Genomic DNA, 18952 nt, shown 5'->3' with positions numbered 1-18952 from the left:
ATTGACTGACTGTTGCCCTGACTTTACCTCTACTGCCACTCTAAGGGTTGACATTTAGGATTCAGAGTGAAATGTCTTGACAGCTCCTGGATGGACTGACGATTCTCTCAGGATGAAGTAAGATCACTTCATTCTTCTCCAGTTCTTTTGTTTATGATCAAACATCTGCAAAACTGGACAATCGTTTTGAATATTAACACAAAAAAACTAGTGAGAAGAACCAGAGGTGACCTGTTTACTGCATCTTTTCCAGTTTTTGTATGATATATGAAGAAAACAAGCATTAAATCCTCCTGTTCCTCACAGGCGCTGCATCCGGCGGAAGGTGTGACACTTTTACTTGAAAATGACCGAAACAATCCATCAGAAAAGGTGCTGATTAATTTTCTGTAGACCGACTAATCCATTAAATTCATAATCTTGTCAGCTCCATCACAAATCATGGTGAACTCATTAGACAAGGAGATGTCCTAACTTTGGCAAGCGACTCAAACTATGTTCACAGTCGTTCCTGAACTGGGTGTGGCGGCCGGTTTAAAAAGTTTGCCGCATAAATCTGATTACGGTCGTTATGGAAGGCTTATGACTGCAATGAAGATCACGAGTCACTCTCTTGTCGCCGTTCCAAAACCCTTCAAAAGGATCGTCATCGTCACTGTGCTCGCCTCGCTTGAGACATCTGCTACCGTAGCGTTTACGGGGGGCGTCTTACCATCGTCTGAGAGGCTGCTCCGTCAGCGGTACGCTCCTCAGAGCTGCTCCCAGCAGCATGAAGAAGGCTGAGAGGAGGAGGGATGCCCGCAAACCTGGAAGACACAAGATATGGTCATGAAAGTGGATTAAAAAGAAAATTGTGTATCATTTCCAAAGCATTATTACTTCTCATGCTCAATGAATGTGTTGTTTGTTGTTCTTTATCTATGAAGACAACCTTCAAATCTTCAAGTTACAGAGGCTGCAGACATTTGGTATTTTCTATTTGGTGAATTGATTACATAATGCAACAGTCCTGCAATGACTCTGACCTTTGTGGAGGTTTGCAGAGTTTCACAGAGGTGTCGATTTCAACTGCAATCATCTCAGAGAAAGTAATGTGTGGTGCTGCTGAACTCTACTGATATGTGCTTCTGTAATTTAGAGGAAACCCAGCAGCATAGAAACTAACATGGCCAATAATAACTCTGACTTAACACACAAGAGGAATCCCCACGCTTGTTCTTTAATATCACTTGTTATAGACAGACCTTTATCCGTCACTTCGGAAGTGTCTATTCTCAGTTTCATTCACATGATGTCCACGTAAGGATACTCTCTCCACTTCCCTGTTCTTCTTTTTTTCATGAGCTCTGTCATTTATTGAAGCTTTGACTACCAGGCGATAACCATCACACTTTATTGACCCCTAAATTGGAGAACTGGCCACATGGTGCATGTTAGGAACTTTGCATAATGTTCATTTCAGTTGAGTGTTATATTATATTTGACACACGTCACTACTGCCAAAAAGTACTGACAGGGACTTGTCATTCAAATCCTCAGTGGATATTAGTTAGTAAAACACTTCACACTTCGATGATGAAGCGATAATTAATGCCTATCAAGGCCTATTGTACAGGCAATAAAGAATTAGTTGCGCTGCTACATGAGGTTTCACAGTCAATGCAAACATACAGGGGAGTTTGTCAATTAATTAGAGACGCAACAAAAAAACAACATCTAAGATTTAGCAGCAGTTTTGATAATTGATAACAATAATCATTTCAATCCATGTTAAACAATAATAGCAAACTTTTGCTTGTCTCGGGTACTCTAATGTGAGGAATGAATGCTTTTGTTGGTCATATGATAATAAACTGAAAACTTTGATACACCTCTGCTTTATGTTATAGGGCAGGCAAAAACTGAGGAGTTAATGTACAGATTAATAATAAAAATAAAATGCACTTAAGAGATGTTTTTAATGCTGTGGGCTGTTTTTACAATACAAAGGTAGCAGATACATGTACTGTATATAGGAGAACAAACATAGCCTCTCACTCTAAACAGTGTTCAGGGCTCCTTCAATTTTTAACACTTAATTTTCATGTTTTACATAACTGTAAGTGTAAATTGAATATCTCTAAATTCAACCTTCGGCTCTAACCCGTGATTTTTTTTAAATTCATGACCTATAATTGATGGCTTATAAAATAACTTTTAATGTCATTCAATTCTTACAATTGACAACGAACCCTTATTGGTTAGTCAAATTGTATTATTTTCAGCTTCCTGTTAAACTAATGCTGCAGAGATGGTTGTAGTTGTACTGCACCTCTAATTACACAAAAGCAATTAGGCTACCATACATGAAAAGTCTGAAACCTGATGAGGGGCCCCTGGGGGGAAGCTGCTCCAAGCTGGAAATACAAGGTTTACCAGCTCACAGTAAAGAGGGAGGGTCAGCTCTGTCTGACACATTGTGAAGAATCAGCACAAATATGTATGTCATATCCTGAGCACATTATGAGTACGCTATGACCTCATCACATATGACTTGATTTTAAGACTCCAGCCTCTCTTACATGGCAACCACCGTGTTGTTGATCATCCACAATTTCTGCCCTCAGGTGGAGGGAGGTCTCTGAGGAAAGCCCAGCATTTTCCCCACTGACAAGTCTGAACAGAACCAAAGTATGAGTGGGTGTGAGAGTGTGTATCATAGACAACAGTTAAGTCTTGTTGCTGCTTCTGCATGTCACGTAGATTTTTTAAGTAAGGTCACACCATGGCTTAACACAATTTGCGAGAGCTGAATGCGCTGCCCTAATTCAATATATGACTCAGAGGCAGGCATAGCTGCAGGCCAGGTCTTAAGATAAGCAATAACTTTACGGGTCTGTTGGGGAATCTACCGCTGGATTATTTAACTTCATACAGTCTTGTCGCTCACTGAGCAGCAGGTATGATGCGCCAACCTGTGTTTAAACTAAAACAAAGAAAACACCCCCCTGACATTTAATTGCTGCTGAATCAGAATCACAAGATGAGTTATGTAATTTCTTGGGCAATATTTTGCTCACGGTTTTTAATTCATCCTGGTTACGGTGATGCCGTTACTGTTTTTGTCACCTGACAGTTCAGACAGTGGGCAGTAACTACGACATGTCGGTCAGGTGATGTGGAGGAACTGGTTCAGTGAAAAGCATCTGACTCAGTGGCTGAAGTCAGGATGTCTTTTTCAGGGGTTTTTTTTTTTGCCTTTACTCAAAGGCACTTTAAAAAATATTCTCTTGTCTTGTAAATTTGAGTCTTAGTCTTAAAAGCCCTAAAGAAGTTGCTCATCCCACATGAGCACTTTTTTTAACTCTCAAGTGGGTTTAACTCATCTACATGGAACACTGAACACAGGAAAACCCCTCTACACAGACTGATGATGATTTAACAACATTTAAGTCTTGTCACCTGTTTTTCTACAAACATTTTACATGATGCAGTAGACTGATCCAATTTTGTCAACCGTCCCTTATAATGCAATAAAGCGATATGCCAATACACCTGCATGTGCACTACGTGAATCAAGAGATTAATTCACAGAAATCTATCAACAACTTGCAATGTAGCCTACTTATAAAAGTAATTAGTAGACTAACAGTTACTGTAACTAGCTTTTTAAGATTTTTCTTTGTAACACACACACACAATATAGACTTAAAATACTTATTCTATAATTTGTGCAATCCTATTTATATTTCCAGACTAAAACATATCAATGTCAGACAAATTATTTGCGGAAATACCTAATAGCCTAACTACTTAATATCAGCAAACAAACAGGATAGTAGTTGAGGATGAACTGTAACTTCAGTTAATTTAAAAAGGGTTGATTAGTTTATCAGATATTGACATACACTGACAGACTTGATATCTACAATAGCAAATATTTGAATTGAAGTGGCCATATCTTAATGCAATCGTGTCAACATTTAGGATAATATTAACCATAATACATCGAGGGATGAGAAAATGTTGAAACGTGGAGCGCTTCCTGGACTCATTTATCAGTTAGAGGTGCTCTTTGGAGAGGGATATACTGTAGGAGGAATAAAAACAGAGAAAAACTCCAAGGCGCTCTCTGTAAATCAATAAAATGCCTTTATTTATCTGGCATTGTCACAATGACATATTAAAAATAACTTTAATATGTCACTGTGACAATGCCAGATAAAATAACAATAGAGAGAGTGAGAGTGCCTTGGAGTTTTTCCACACAGAGGGATACCACAATACTGGATAACATCCAGAGAAGCCTGTTCAGTGTAGGACTCATAACATGTAACTGCATCAGTCTTCTCAGTGATAAAACAGAAAGATCAACATGTCAAGTGTTATCTAAAGACATGAGGGTGATAACAACAGAGGGGCAGGGGGTCAAAAACGACAGTAGGTCAGGAAAAGCAACCATGTGAAAGATAGGACACAGTGTACCAGTCAGTCAGATTACAGCTCAACTCAGCTCAGCTCACCTTTTTTATCCATCAACCACATGAACAGCAGCCATGGGACGAAACCCACCGGGCCCCACAGCACCAGAACCGCGATGTCAGACTTGGTGAATCCGAAAGCGTGAACGGCCGAGTTCTGGATGGGACCCCAGAAGTTCCACACCATCCCCTGCATCAAGGCCAGCAGGGAGAACAGTGTCAGCACCAGCCATCTTCTTCCATACACTCTGCTGTTTACTGGCTGAATGTTTGCTTCGGGATGAGGGGAAGGGGCGAGAAGAGGCTCCCGTTCCGCCTCGGTGGTGCTCGAACCGGCACCCATTAGTCGCTGCTTTTCTTGTCCGTTCAGTTTAAAAAAAAAACAATTTTAACGTTAAATGTGTGCGAACGGGAAACGGACGCCTCTTCTCTTCGCCGGGGGCTTCAAGTCAGTCAACCAACCAAGCACCACACAAAACAAAAACAGCCGTTAGCTCCCCCCTTTCTGTCATTTTAACTTTACTGCGCATGTCCAAACGGAAACTGTTCGGAACGTTGAAACTGTCGCCACTGGGGCCGCCATCTTGGCTCGTCTGGAGCATTAGCTTGAGTGAGGCTGCTGCAGCGGTCGCGGAGCCCAAATGGAGCAGCTTCACAGTGAAAGCGCCCCAGATGTAAACAGAAACCGTACACCGCGGTCATGTGAGCTTTGTTTACTTCCGTCTGTACCCCCAGCTACACGTGTAGAGCAAGGTGAGTCCCCTGTGTATTTTTTTCTCCCTTCTATTTCCGCGAAGCCGTGTTAGCTTTCTTGGGATATCTCTTCACAAACAAAGGCTAGCTGATAGCATCGTCTCACTGTTTTGAACGGAGTTGACTCTTTTTGTCGGGCATATGTGATAAGTGTAGCTGCTCACTCAAAACGATGAAACCAAGCTGCTCCCTTCCCTAAAGATAGTCAGCCACTTTATCTCAGTGTGTAATTACATCATCATTGCTTTATAATGTAGTGCTAACGAGCTAAGGTGAGAAAAGTTAGCTACATGTTGCTTTTTAAGGACAAAGAGCTAACGTTACTAAAATACCAGCTAAGTTATGCGAGTGTGTTAAAGAAAGTAAACTTAGCAACTAACAATGATTTTTGATAAGCTAAAGTGTCGTTTTCATAGCTATTTAGCTTAATCCAAATGCAGATGAAGGCGATACATAATGCTATCCTGTGGTTTGGGACGTGCATAAATGATATCTGTTTAACTGTGATAAAGACCCATTGACGTGACAGGATGTGAATGAGTAATGTGAATTTTGAGTGAGGAAATGATTGGGATAAAAACATGCTTGGGACATACTGGAAACACAAATAAAAACAAACTTTTAAGATGAGAGGGAGGAACTTTGTCACCTGGATCCATTGAGTTATCAATTTGTGCTCATCTGAATGGGGATGATAATATAACATCACAAATGAAATTCCATGCATCCTCTGTGTCCTAGGTGCCATGGCTGCCAACCCCATTAAACCTTTTACTGCGGAGGAGACCCAGAGGATTCTGGATCACCTGCAGCAGCCAGTGGTCTTCATGAACATGACCTGTGACTGGCCTGTTCTCAACTGGACTGCAGAACACCTGTCTGCCTGTCTCGGCGACAAACGGATCCGGTTCAGGCTCGGGAGAAAAGAAGGGGCAAACAGTAAGCTGTACCGAAAATTGATCTCGACAGATTTGGGTTGAAGTGATTTCCCGTGTAATTAATCACGTGGATTGAACATGCAGAATAAAATAAGACTTGTGTGTCCCCAAAAGATTCAACACAGGCTACCCAACTGCTCTTAATATGCTCAAGTTGATTTGATATTGCTAGGTGTAAGATAGATACTGTATAGATATAAGAAAATTATCACACTATACAATAAGAAAACAGTGAAAGAATGCAAAGTCATAGGATGCATAAAAACCTTCCCATTATTTTTGGGATGTCTGACGGTCAGACCATCTCTATCTCATGACCACAATATCTCAAGGACATCTGGAATGAATTTCTGCAGATTTGGCACTTGGACTCACTGATTATCTGATTAGAATTTGGTTCACAAACATGTTTTTGGCCCAAAGTCATGACTTCATCTGCCAATTATGAAACAATTTAACACAAATGTCTGATTGGATAACATATGTAGTAAAGGGTCAACTTCACTATGTCATGATGTTTTTGTAAAAACACTGCTGGCCATTGAACACTATAACTCAGGAACAGAAGAGGCAATTTACTCTATTGACTGTATTTCCTGCAGCCCGACTGCTTTGCAGATACATACAACTATGAGGTGGTAATTCTAGTCACTGTTTACAAGTGTCCCAACAATTTTGGAAGCTATAATTGAAAACATGTGTTTTAAAGACAAATTTAGCAGTGGTTTTCTTTAACCAAACTGTCCTCCGCACTTTCAGTTTCTCAGAGAGCCAAACTCTTTTACAGCAGTGCCCTGATCACCATGTAATTATACACATTCACACCTGGAAGCTGCCCAGTACAACCACCACAGTCTGACCTGCTGCCACTGAGCAGCCCAGATAGAGCAGTTAGTGGTTAAGCCCTTGCTCAAGGGCACCACAAAATACTTACCCAGTTTTTCAGTGATCACATAATAATTGTCTTCAGGCTTATGTGGTTCACACTCTGACAGGAGATGATTTACAGAATAGAGTGTAGTTTGCAGAACCTTATTAAAAGTCTGTTTTTAATGTTCAGATTTGAAATGTCACATGAGCAAAATACAAAGCAATTAGGATTTTTTTGCCTTGCTTTGAGCATCTGGTGTGTTTTGCCCTCAGTGCGACTCCAAAACAGCCACAATAATGAGTCCCCCTGTGATAAATAACAGTGAGCGTGTCCTCTAATAAAAGCTAGCTAATTAGATTTCTAAATCATCTTTTTCGGCTGCAACAGCTGACAGGCAGGCATCACTCATTATAAGTGTCATCACTCAGCCATCAACACACATTGTTTACTAAAACAAAAGCAAAAAATAAATCACTGCAGCTGTGATTTATTTTTCTCATAAAAGTGAGTAAAACAAAATTTCATGCCTCTGTGACGACGCATGATGAAGTGATTCTGGTAAATAAATTGTGTTTATTTTAGTGTAGATAAAGCTTATTGTACTGAAAGTTTATTATGATTTCCCAGTGATTATTATTTCTTCCCATTTTCTCCCGTTGCTATAGCACCTCTGTTTGAAACCCAGTGTTCCTATGTGGAGGCCAACCTGGCACACTTCCTCAGCTGGACCCAGGGCCAGTCTGGGACAGATGTTGGGCCTTTTTCTGAATTCTCCTCCTCAGAGTATTGGGCTTATGCAGACTACAAATACATCGCCAAGGTGTTTCAAGATCAGCCTTCCATGTTTGAGGTAATCAGATTGCTGCACATACATGTACAACCTTTTACAGGACATCTGTGAGACACTTTGCCTTTAGTGGAGCTACTCCTTGTGTGTTTTGGTCTGTGCTGTACTTGGACTTCAAGCTGCCTATTACACATTCTTTGAAAGCTCTAGGTTTTTTTGAGTTTTGACAATTTAGGCCTGTTTCTGGCATGTGGTCAGCTTACAGTAGCACATTCTTTATGACAACAAGGTCTCTGGTGTTAGGAAAGGATAAATTCATCCCAGCGGTGTTGCCTGTGAGGGCTTGTTAAGTCAGTCCAAGTCAAACTATGTCAACCATTTCTTTTTTTAAACTTGCTTTGTGTATGAGGGTATTGTGTTGATGTAGGAAAGAGCCTTTATTGGAAGCACACCCTTATCTAAAATAGCATTAAGATTCCCCTCAACCTGAATAAAGAGAGCATGAATAACAATGAAGAAGGCAGCAGAACAAAAAAAAGTACACAGGGACTGGTGGCTGTGCACGTTGGTGGAGGGACGGGGCATTGGCCGGGGAAGAACTCATTAAATTTTGGAGCAGAGTTGGGTCATTAAGCCCGAATTTGAATTGAATTTGAATTCTGTCTGAAATAAGGTGTGTAATGTTTGACATTGGCCTTGGTGTAGGGCTGCGCGCTTTGAAAGCCTTTCAAGCATGACAGTCATGCTTAGATAATTTAATTTTTAATAATAGGTCTACATTTTAAATAAGGAATGACTTCATCTGACTAGATTCAGATATTCTGACAAATTGAAACAAATGAAAGAGAATCCAGGGTCACCCTAAACTCTTTTTTTAATCATTGCTTTAATTACATAAATATGTCCATGTGTGTCAACATTTTAATTGTTTGTGTTCTCAGAATGAATAAACACATTAGTGTCCTGGTGGAGCTGGTTATTCATGACTTGAATACCAAATTTTATTTAAGATGACAAATAAACGCAATTAAAAGTTGTTCAACCTTAATTTAAAAAAATATTAGTCACATTATTCCCTTCTAATCTAGTTGCAACAGCTTCCACTTATCAACACATAAAAAATTAAGTGGGAAAAAATGAAGGGGCCAAAATAGTGTCTTTTTTTCTCTCAGAATATTCAGTGTTGTTTTGACATTTTCAATTAAAATGTTAAGCTTTCCCTCCAACGACTTTATTATTAGCTGCTATTCTTGTCCTCCGGTAAGTAAAGGCATAAAAGTGCCATCCGTTCTCGAGCTACTGCCACACATTCGCTTCATTTTATCTCAGTGATAAATTTTTATTGGGCATCCACCTGCAATTATTACCTGCTGACATTCATGCCTTTGAGACAGCCAGACGTGGACCTTTTACAGGATAAATGGTGGCGGGGAAAAAGCTGCCTGAAGGCTAGATTGACCAAGCTGTCATTTACAGCTGTCTGCGTACATGGTAATGACTTCATTATTTGGGATATTGGTGTGATTGCTGGACCTTTGTGCTTTGACAAGACTTGATTGACAGGTTAGGTTTTTTTTTCTTTCTTGTTTTTTTTTGAAAGATGACAAATATTGCCTGTTGGATTCTCTGCACATAAACCTCCATTGGTCACCTTTAATAGGTCCTGTCAAAACAGCTGATGAGGTGGGGTTACATCTGTGAGCTCATGTGTTGTGACAATTGTGAAAATTTGAGTCATGACCCCGTGTGATGTCTTTGTCATAAACAAAAAAAAAACTCCTGTCATGTAATTTAAAAATCAGTTGTTGATGTTTTCTCATTACTTATGATTGACGACTGTCGTTTCTATGTGGTGTGTGCGTTGCAGGATGTAAAGTGGTCCGACTTTGGTTTTGAGGGACGTAATGGGAGAGAGAGCACGCTATGGATCGGCACAGAGGGCGCCAACACACCGTGCCACCTGGACGCTTATGGCTGTAACCTGGTACTGCAGGTGCAAGGACGGTGAGAAGGAATTTGCTGCTTTTAATGTACCAAAGTAGCCAGATTATAAATGTTTTGGCTGGTTCTATTTTCTACAACATATAATGTTAGGGTCACACCCAGACCATGGAGCAATGCAGTAAAGTGGCCTGCCCTGGTCTGATGGACAGCGAGATGATGTAATCCCTTTAACCAGGGAAGAGATGCACTCTGGGAAGACAGCCAGTCAGAGGAGGCAGTGTGATGTTCAGTGTGAGTCCCATTATTCATGTGGATGTGATTGCAACCCCTAAGGGATAGTTATTTTTAGAACGGTGGAGCAGAGCAGCGAGCTGCTCAGAGCTACGCTATGGAGGCTAATTTTTTCATCAGTTTTTCAGCAAGCAGTCTCTGCATTTGCCTCAAAAACAACTCTGTCTCGTAACGTTGTGTTATTATCTCATAGCGTGGTGAATGTGCAGGTCACAACTTGTCCACCAGAGCGTTTTGGAGTTGTTGGATTGTGTATTTGATGAGTTTGATGAGGGAAACCAAGAAATCCCATTATCCTCTGTAGCGTAGCTCTGAGCAGCTCACAGCTCTGCTCCGCTGTTCTAAAAATAGCTTGCACCGACAATTAAAGGTATCGAACCTACTCCTAACACTATAGGGATTATGGCAATGGGCCAATTTGCCACAATGTTGAACTATCCCTTTAACAGCACTGGTATTCCCAGAATTTAAAGGATCTGCTGCTAATATCTTGGTTCCTGATACGACGGGAAACATTCAGAGGTCTTGTTGAGTCCGTCTCACTCTGTGGCTGTTGGGTGTCTCCCCACTGAGAGGCAGAGACGACAAACCAACACGGCTCTCATACCTGTGATAAAGGCTCTCTGCATCTAATAAGGGAGGAGTTGTAACTGAGCCAAAAGAGGGTTCAGGACTCCATACAACCACACCAGTGGAGGTGTTTCTATGCCTGTTAACCACCTAGCTGTTCAGCAACACTAAAGTATGTAGGGTAGTGTAACTGCTGACACAGAGTGTGATCTGTCCTCTGCCCCCTGGAAGAGACTTCATTTGTCGCCGAGCTCACCACAGCAGTAGGGAAATGGAGATAGAGGGAGAGATGGTATATGGGGCAGTGTGAGTCAATAAACAAAAAGAGGAAAGGTCTTTGTGTATCTTATCTCACTGCACCGTTCTTCCAGGGAGCAACAGTTTTATCTCACCCCTTGTAATTGAGTCTCAGATTCTTTTATTCGGTATTGATCTCAGAGGGGAATGAAATTTAGCTGGAGCAGTTCTTTGACACTCCTGATCCATGAAAACACAACAGTGCTGATTGATTCCATGACATTTGCAGGAAAAACAATAACAACTATGGCAGTTTTGTTTTTACAAAACAACCAAACTATTCAGACTCAGTGTGATGTGACTGTCAGGTCAGAGAGAACTGGATTCTCTTATACTGATTAATTTTCATTGGCCTTGGCAGTTTTTATGATCTCACAGAATGACATAATACATCTTGAAATTGATTAAAAATGCCTCTTGGACTGTGCCAAGAAAAAAACGAAACAATTTTATTCTTGTTGTTATTGATCGTCCACTGTAGTAGACAGTTATAAACGAATATATGATGCCTTTAATGCATTCGAGTTATTCATAATAACAACATTGCTTCCTCTCTCTATGATTCCTATATTTTGTGATGTATCATTTGAGCCCATCACAGCTGAAGCTGTTTATATACTGTCCAGTATTTACCAGGCTCCATCAGAGTGCAATAAAAGTTTTGTTTGCAGAATTGGAAAGCTGTATTCTTGGCACAGCCCATTCATCCTAAATTTATGGCTGACTTGTTCACCTCAGTGTCTGACCAAACAGTTGAATTGATTACTAAACACCAGCCTTTGCCTGCTCTTTAGTCTGAAGTCCTGTCATTATTCTTCTTTGTAGGAAACGCTGGCACCTCTTTCCCCCAGAGGACACGTCTAAACTCTACCCGACCAGGATCCCGTACGAGGAGTCCAGTGTCTTCAGCCAGGTGGATGTGCTCCATCCAGACCTGAGGAGGTTTCCTGACTTCCAGAGAGCCAAAGTCCACACGGTCACTCTGCAGCCAGGACAGGTGGGACATCTGCACATACGATTTCTCAACTAAAAGCATCACAAAAACCATATTATTGGCTAAATTTGGTTAAATTTAGCAAAACGGAAACATGTTTTAATTTATGCTGAATGTCAGGGGATGCAATTAAATTAAGACTAATCTCTTACTGATGTTATAGACCTGTTGATTTCTTTAAATCAACATGGAAATATAAAAATCTGCTTTCTTCAAGATGGTAATTTCCATTTGATGACAAATAAGAGCAATGTCATTAAAATAAAATTGAGATATTTATTCCAGTCTTATTGTTTACACATGGTGAATAAATCACCCTCCTAGGCATTACACCTTTTTAAATAATAAGAAACTATTAGTATTTATCTATGTTTACATTCACACAGTGATGATGAATGTTTACATCAATTTTTTCAAAGTGAAAATGTCAAATGAAAGTTTTCCTAAAGTCTTATAAGATATTGCCTAACATAAACATAAATTCACATAGTTAAGATTTTCTGGCATTTTGTACACTAAAAAATATATTTTAGTGTGTGAGCAAGTAAGTATAGTTTTATGCACCTCCTGAATGAAAAGCAAGTCTTCCATTGTTTATCTTCAGTCAAACATTTTGCAGCTGTATTGAACTGTGAGCTGTGGGTCATGTATAACACCAGTGGGGTTACACCTCTAAGACAAAACATGTTTTCATTTTGTATCAAATATTGAACAAAATTACATTTAACACATCTTCATTAATGAATGTTTTTCTTTCAGGCATTGGAAACCTACCAAGAGTGATTTACTGAGGTCTGGTGTTATGCAATACTGTAGCTCTACATTTATATGATGAACTGCTCGTGACACAGAAGCAATAACCGTAAAATACAGCTTTATGGGTCCTTAAGCTCCGAACATGTAAAAGTAGACTCAACACTGAGATTTATTTGTCGTGGTGTCCTCCATAAAAGTGTGAAGCAAGGCAACGGTCGTGACTTGTGTTCCAATTAAATCCCAGCCGGCTCAGTTATAGGGTTTCACCTTCAGCAGAATGGAGTTTTTATATCAGAGAAAGTGGAAGGTTAAGCTACATTAAAGTCAGCTTCGTCATCACTCTTGATGGCTTGTCCAGCAGAGACGTTACAGGATCACGTCAGGGCCTGTAAATCATCCAGCAAATCAGTCAGGCTCCTATATTCTGCTTTGCTTTTATAAGTGGGGGAGTTCAGAGTCTGAAGCTGCCCTAATTTTCAGAGACCACGTTTGAAATAGTTTTTTTATCTTCATCTCTGAGTCACTGTAGAAGTCCTGGGAGTATTTCTTCTACTTTGCCTTGTTTCAGATTCCGGCTGCATTGTCTTTCAAGCTCCACAATGGTGTCAGAGTAATTAGCCATCTGTCTGTTTTCACTGTCTGCTCGTGCTGGAGCTCCTGCAATATATCAAATATCTTCCTATCGGCTATCAAGTAACTGCGGAAGTTGATGGTGGAGCAGTGTGTAGACCAGGGTCACCATTGATGACATCACAGGCTAGTTGTGCATATTCTGTTTCATGCAAAGACAAAGTGAAATGCCATAACTCTACTTATTACCAGTTTCGACTTTTTTAAGTTCCGTTGAGCCCGAATGCTTATTCCTTAACCTCTGGGCTTCACCTTTGGCCTGTATATGGTGATACCATCTAATCATGAGGAAAGAAGGAAGGAAGGAAGGAAGGTCAGTTTCCTGGCTTGCACAGCTATCGACACTCACCTCGCAGTCTTGGCAAATGAATCAGGCTCAGATGTTATCACATGACCTTAAATTGGTCCTATAGTTATACAATGACACGACGGTCCTTCTGGGGATGGCCATGGCCCACAGATCAATGATGGTGAACTCCTCCAGTCAATGGTACGGCCCAATCTTGCATTTATAAACAGTTGAAGAAGCTACAAGTGGACTTTTGTGCTTAGGTTTTTGTCAACATGAAAATACAGCTGTTGACATAGAGTGGATAGTTATGGCATCTACAGCAATCTCCTGCAAGATGGCTCCACCTCTGCAAATCAAATGAAAGGACAGATCATCCCTCTTGTCTTGTCAGACCACAGGCCCTGGATGAATCAGGACTGCTGAGGAGGCAGGGAATCAATAAGGCTGGCCCATTTTAATAGAGTCACTTGAGTGAGTGAACCGCTGACAGTCAGGGTGGGAAGAGGTGCATGCTGCCATCTAGTGGCTAATAAGTATAGTTATGTATTGACGTAATATTTATCACAAGAGAAAAAACAAAAGGGAGTGGGTGGGTGATGTCTCCAAAGTGTTTATCCATTTGAGCTTCTAATGATATTTTATCTTCTGTGTTCAGGTCCTTTATGTTCCCAGACACTGGTGGCATTATGTGGAGTCAGTGGATCCCATCACTGTCAGCATCAACTCTTGGATCGAGCTGGTAAGTAGCCCAATTTCATCTCTTCCCTCATCCTGAACTTTTCAACTGCAAACCATAAAAAAATAAAAAATAAAAAAGACGCTCAATGACTTTTGGATCTCAAATAAATTTGAGGCACGTTGTCTCCCCTCGTTCTCACCCCAAAGAGCCCCTGCACTCAGATGAAGGCCCCTCTCGGCTTTGAGTAATGAACAGGTCTGGCAGTAAAAGATTCCCTGTCATTATGATGAGTGTATGTGGACAGCAAGGAGCGTGTGTGCCGCATGAAAAAGGCTCCCCGCTGCCAGACAAATGTTTATTCAACCAGCGGGTCCCTCTGCACCTTTTTTCTGCAAGGTCACAGACACAACAAACTGCCTGCAGCATCTTCCGAGACCACGTCTTTGCGATTCTGTGTAATTATCTTGATATGCGGTGCTCATACTTGTGTGTTGCTTGGCTTCTCTGTTCCTGCACAGGAAGCGGATGATGTGGCAAGAGTTAGCGAAGCTGTGACCAAGGCTGTTGTGAGCGCTATTAAAAGTGCCCCAAGTGACGACAACACTGACGACTGGCTCAATCCCACTGAGGTAGCGAATAAATACTTCCTCCAATCAATATCCTCCCTAATTACTGCTTCTTGCCTTGTACTGGTGTTGCTAAGAAGTGAAAACAAACAGAGTCTCACGCTTTTGTTAAAGATTAGCAGTTTCACCATTTCCAGCTCAGGAATTCTTTTTTTTTTTTTTCTTATCTGGTCATTGCACAATCCAGCAGTGGTCTGTATCAGGCCTGAGAATAGTATCAGTGTTAAACTGACATCACGATGACGCAAACTCCTATTCATAATAATAATACTAATAATAATAGTTCAAAATTGTGGTTCAAATGAATGTTTGACCAAATTTTATCACTGGTTAAAAACAAAACGTACCAAATTTAGTTAATCAGGTTTATGTTTAGCTTGTGTGAAAACCTTTATCATGTGCTTCACTTTGAAATACTGCAAAAAAAAAAATCAGTATCCTCATTAAAGGACATAGCCAACATGAGCTTCTCAGCTGTTTACTTACCAGTCGTGCTAACAGCTTCAGCCCTCATCACATTTACAGTACAATAGGTTATGATTGGCCCCATGAGCAAAAGTTACTTCTGCTGTAGCTGCCCTGACTGTAGCATCAGCCTGACTAGCTCGTATTTAAAGCAGAGAATTACTTGCATTGTTGCAATAGCAAATCTTACACAAAGTTCCTTTAATCCACTTGAACATTTTACATTATTCAAGCATTGAGAGTCCTTTCATGCAGGTTATCAATAACTCAACCTTCAAAATGGGCTAATTACATGGATCTTATATAAAGAGTAGTGAATTAGTGATTTAACATGATACATAATAGTGAGTCAACATGCCAGGGGCTCACCAGCTCAATAAACCCCCAAACTTTCTCCTTATACCTTGTTTCATCAGGTATAAGTGGCCCTTCATTGTGTATCACTGCTGTGAAATACAGTTTAACAGATGATGTGTGACCTGCCTGTGACAGATTACCAACCACTGCACTGTACCTCCCACACCTTCCTGTGTATCAGTCAGCACAGCCGGGCAGCCTCCACCACTCTGAGATATATTTATCCCACCTGCAGGAGGTCATTTACTGTGTAGTCACAGTATGTGCTGCTGTATAGACATCACAGATGTTAGGGAGAGAGACTACAGCTCCAGGGTCGCTTCCTGTAACTGTAAAGAGAGAAAGAGTGGGGTTGAACTTTAAACACTCATTTTACAAGCAGTTTTTTTTTTTTGCCAAACTAACATCCAACATATGTTGCACTTATACTGGAGCTTTAAATCAGGCAGGATACATCTGAATATTATATTAAAGCAGAAGTAAGCGGAATGTTTGTGTTAATATAAGTCTTAAATAGTTCTATCTTCCGACGGGAATCACTTCTATAGAGTGTTTGGTCTGAAACACGGGTCTGTCAGTCACTCTGCTCTGCTGTAAGCCGAGGAGAAAACTTTCCTTGTATCCTACAACCTTTATCCAATGAGGAGAGAGAACGGCATAAAGGGGCGGTCCTCTCTGTGTGTGCAGCCAAGGGATGCGCGTGAATGTGGTGACGTAGGGACGAGGGCGGGGACTGCTAACTCCATCGACTGACAAGAAGTTAGCCAAAACGACCGGATCGCTTACTTCTGCTTTAATCAAAGTTAGAGAAAACTCATACATTTAGAAAATGAATACAAACTTAATAGATAAAGTCTTTTCAAAATAATAAATATTCAAGACATAATTAATACAGACATTAATAAAAGCTTGCCCAAAAATTTTAGTAACCAGCTGCTACAGTGAGATAAAAATGTTGCTAGTGATAAACCAGTAAGTGAGGTCCAATGCCCGTGTGTGTAGAATATTTATGTGCTTCTTACTCTGATACAAACAGAAAACTGTGTGTAGTGTACCTGTTACTTTGACCCCATTTACTTATCTGATTATGGGGTGAATCTGTGGGGGAATGAGTCAGATATATTGGTATTGCTTTATATCATATTACTGTATATGTGGTGTATAGATAATATGCTATACATTTTAAAACACATCAACACAGATGCAAAATCCACAACTTTAATGCTTTTGTATGTATCTTTTGGCTTTTGCCTTCTACCCATCTGGGCCACTGTAGTTTTCCATGTGATGCATCCAGATGAATCAGACGTGAGATGATGGAGACGTGAGGAAAACAAACATGTTGCAGGTCTTTTTTGGACATTCAGTGTGATAGATGTGCACCTTTCCTCTCATCTTCTTAAAGGTTCTTGATACATCTAAGATAGAAAACCAACATAAAAAGCTTAACGTTAGATTCAAACCTCCAAATCAAATGAGGCTTTGTAAGTTTGACATTTGGATGTAACGGTAGCACAGCAGCACATCAAGTTGAAAGGTGGCAGCTCATACTCTGTGTCACATTTGATCTGTGTTATGTTACTACAGGAAGGAGTAGCATCCCATAATGAGAACATGCAGTACGTGAACCTGGCCGCTCAGGCTTGCGCTCAAAGACAGAAGGCCCTCAGACGCAGCAAACCGACCGGGGCCCCGGGGGACACCTGTCCGGCTAAACGGGACCACAGAGGACAAATTAGGAAGGCGGGTGATTCGATGAGGGATCCTGCGCCCTTTAGCGTTCCCTTCGGGCCACATCTCATCTCTGTGCGCTGTCAGCAAGAGGACTCGCCACAAACACCAGAGGTGACCCCGAAAGATCTGGAGTTCAAATCCTCCAGGAACGGCGCAGGCACATTCGAGGACGGCGGCACTGTCAGCTCGGAGACAGCGCAGAGGACCGAGGCTGCACCTCCTGTCAGACTCCAGCAGGAGAAACATGAATGTGGCCTTGACTTCACCCAGTGTAGGGCATGTGATCGTGCAGATGAGACACCAGAGAACTCTTTAGAGGATTATGAGGAATCCAGACATGCAATAATAACCACTAATGACTTGTTAGACTGCCTGGTGCATCCTGATATCATCACCCGAGTGACTGAGCTCCTACTAGAAAGACACGCGGGGAATCACAGGACTCCGACTACTGCACCATCTCAGTTTTAATATTCGCCTGCCGTACAAAATATACAAGTCTCACCGGAGCTCACAGAGCTGTAAAAAGTTAGGGATCTTTTGCTGCAGCCATTCATCCTCAAAGTAACCGGTTATGCTTTGCGAGAGAGGAGAGATGAAGATTAACGCAGAGTTTCACCCTACTTTTCTTTCTCCTCTCATCTGTCAAGGTCCCCCCCTTGAGATTAACCCCGGATGCAAGATGTCACAACCAAAACTAATTGCAATGCGATGAGTGACGCCATCGAGTGGCTCTAACGTTTCCTGGTTTCGCTGTCCTGCACATACTAATACTGTTTGGTTCTTCCAGAGCAAGAAAAATGACCACTTAAATCAATTCAGTATGCTAATGAGCCAAACAATGCAAGATGATATTCCAGGGATGTGAACATTTGTTCTCCGCATAATGTCCCTCTTGTCATTTAGCGATGAGAATTGTCATTGAACAGTCGCAGAGCGCTGATCGTAATGGTTTGATGATTAATGAGAGCCTGTGAGAGGAGCTCTGAATGAAACGGGTCTGTTTGAATAAAGCCATGCCGCCAGGTCGCACTTCACAGAAGAGGAGGAGGCGGGCATCTGCAGATGTAATAAAACTCATCTTTTATTTGCTAAATGTCACATCCTGTCCTTTGTTGTTCCCCTGACATCAATTGTATCGTACACAGATGACCAGTGAGAGGTTTTTTACAAACAATAATATAGTATATAAAAAAAAAAGAACAAGGACGCACATTTTAATCTTCATTTAAAATTTCCAGCAGCACAGAAAAAAAAAAGAAGTTGCAGCATCACAACGATGTATTTACAGACGTTCATAGGCAGCAGCATCATTTACATATTTGATTTCCCATAGTGGGAAAAGCTGAAAAGAAACGAAAACGAAAGGTGTCACGAACATTAAGAATGTATTCGAGTGTCTCAGTGAAGTAATGTCAGTGTCACAGTGAAACCTGCATAAACAAGGACCCTGAAACTGGAGCATCTGGTTGTTTTATTTATACCAACCCCCTTTCTTACTGTGACTT

At 41.0% G+C, this 18952-nt stretch overlaps 2 protein-coding genes across 2 annotated transcripts in view; one reads left to right on the top strand and one right to left on the bottom strand.

The window, feature by feature from the left end:
- slc49a4 (solute carrier family 49 member 4) overlaps positions 1–4912 on the bottom strand; it is a 52164-nt gene extending 47252 nt beyond the window's left edge. Inside the window, exons 1-2 of the mRNA XM_085765280.1 lie at positions 4503–4912; positions 713–806 (exon numbers count right to left, since the gene is read on the bottom strand). Coding sequence (XP_085621406.1) covers positions 713–806; positions 4503–4803 — 395 coding nt within the window. The 5' untranslated portion in view covers positions 4804–4912. The remainder of the gene's footprint in view (positions 1–712; positions 807–4502) is intronic.
- A 102-nt stretch (positions 4913–5014) lies between these two features.
- hspbap1 (hspb associated protein 1) lies at positions 5015–18625 on the top strand. The gene is made up of 8 exons (XM_085765279.1): positions 5015–5213; positions 5955–6152; positions 7688–7872; positions 9677–9813; positions 11737–11908; positions 14239–14322; positions 14781–14891; positions 17298–18625. The coding sequence occupies exons 1-8, from the start codon at positions 5102–5104 to the stop codon at positions 17913–17915; spliced, it is 1617 nt and encodes a 538-aa protein (XP_085621405.1). The 5' UTR covers positions 5015–5101; the 3' UTR covers positions 17916–18625.
- The last annotated feature ends 327 nt before the right edge of the window (positions 18626–18952 follow it).

This window comes from Trachurus japonicus, chromosome 21, assembly GCF_045865225.1.
Source record: "Trachurus japonicus isolate A0001 chromosome 21, Traja_1.0".
Lineage (NCBI taxonomy): Eukaryota > Metazoa > Chordata > Actinopteri > Carangiformes > Carangidae > Trachurus > Trachurus japonicus.
This window is presented reverse-complemented; position numbering and strand designations above follow the sequence as displayed.

Coding starts and splice junctions, on each gene's coding strand:
- hspbap1 (XM_085765279.1), top strand. CDS start 5,102: ATGGAGCAGCTTCACAGTGAAAGCGCCCCAGATGTAAACAGAAACCGT. Junction 6,153..7,687: donor GAGAAAAGAAGGGGCAAACA/GTAAGCTGTACC, acceptor CCGTTGCTATAG/CACCTCTGTTTGAAACCCAG. Junction 14,323..14,780: donor TCAACTCTTGGATCGAGCTG/GTAAGTAGCCCA, acceptor GTTCCTGCACAG/GAAGCGGATGATGTGGCAAG.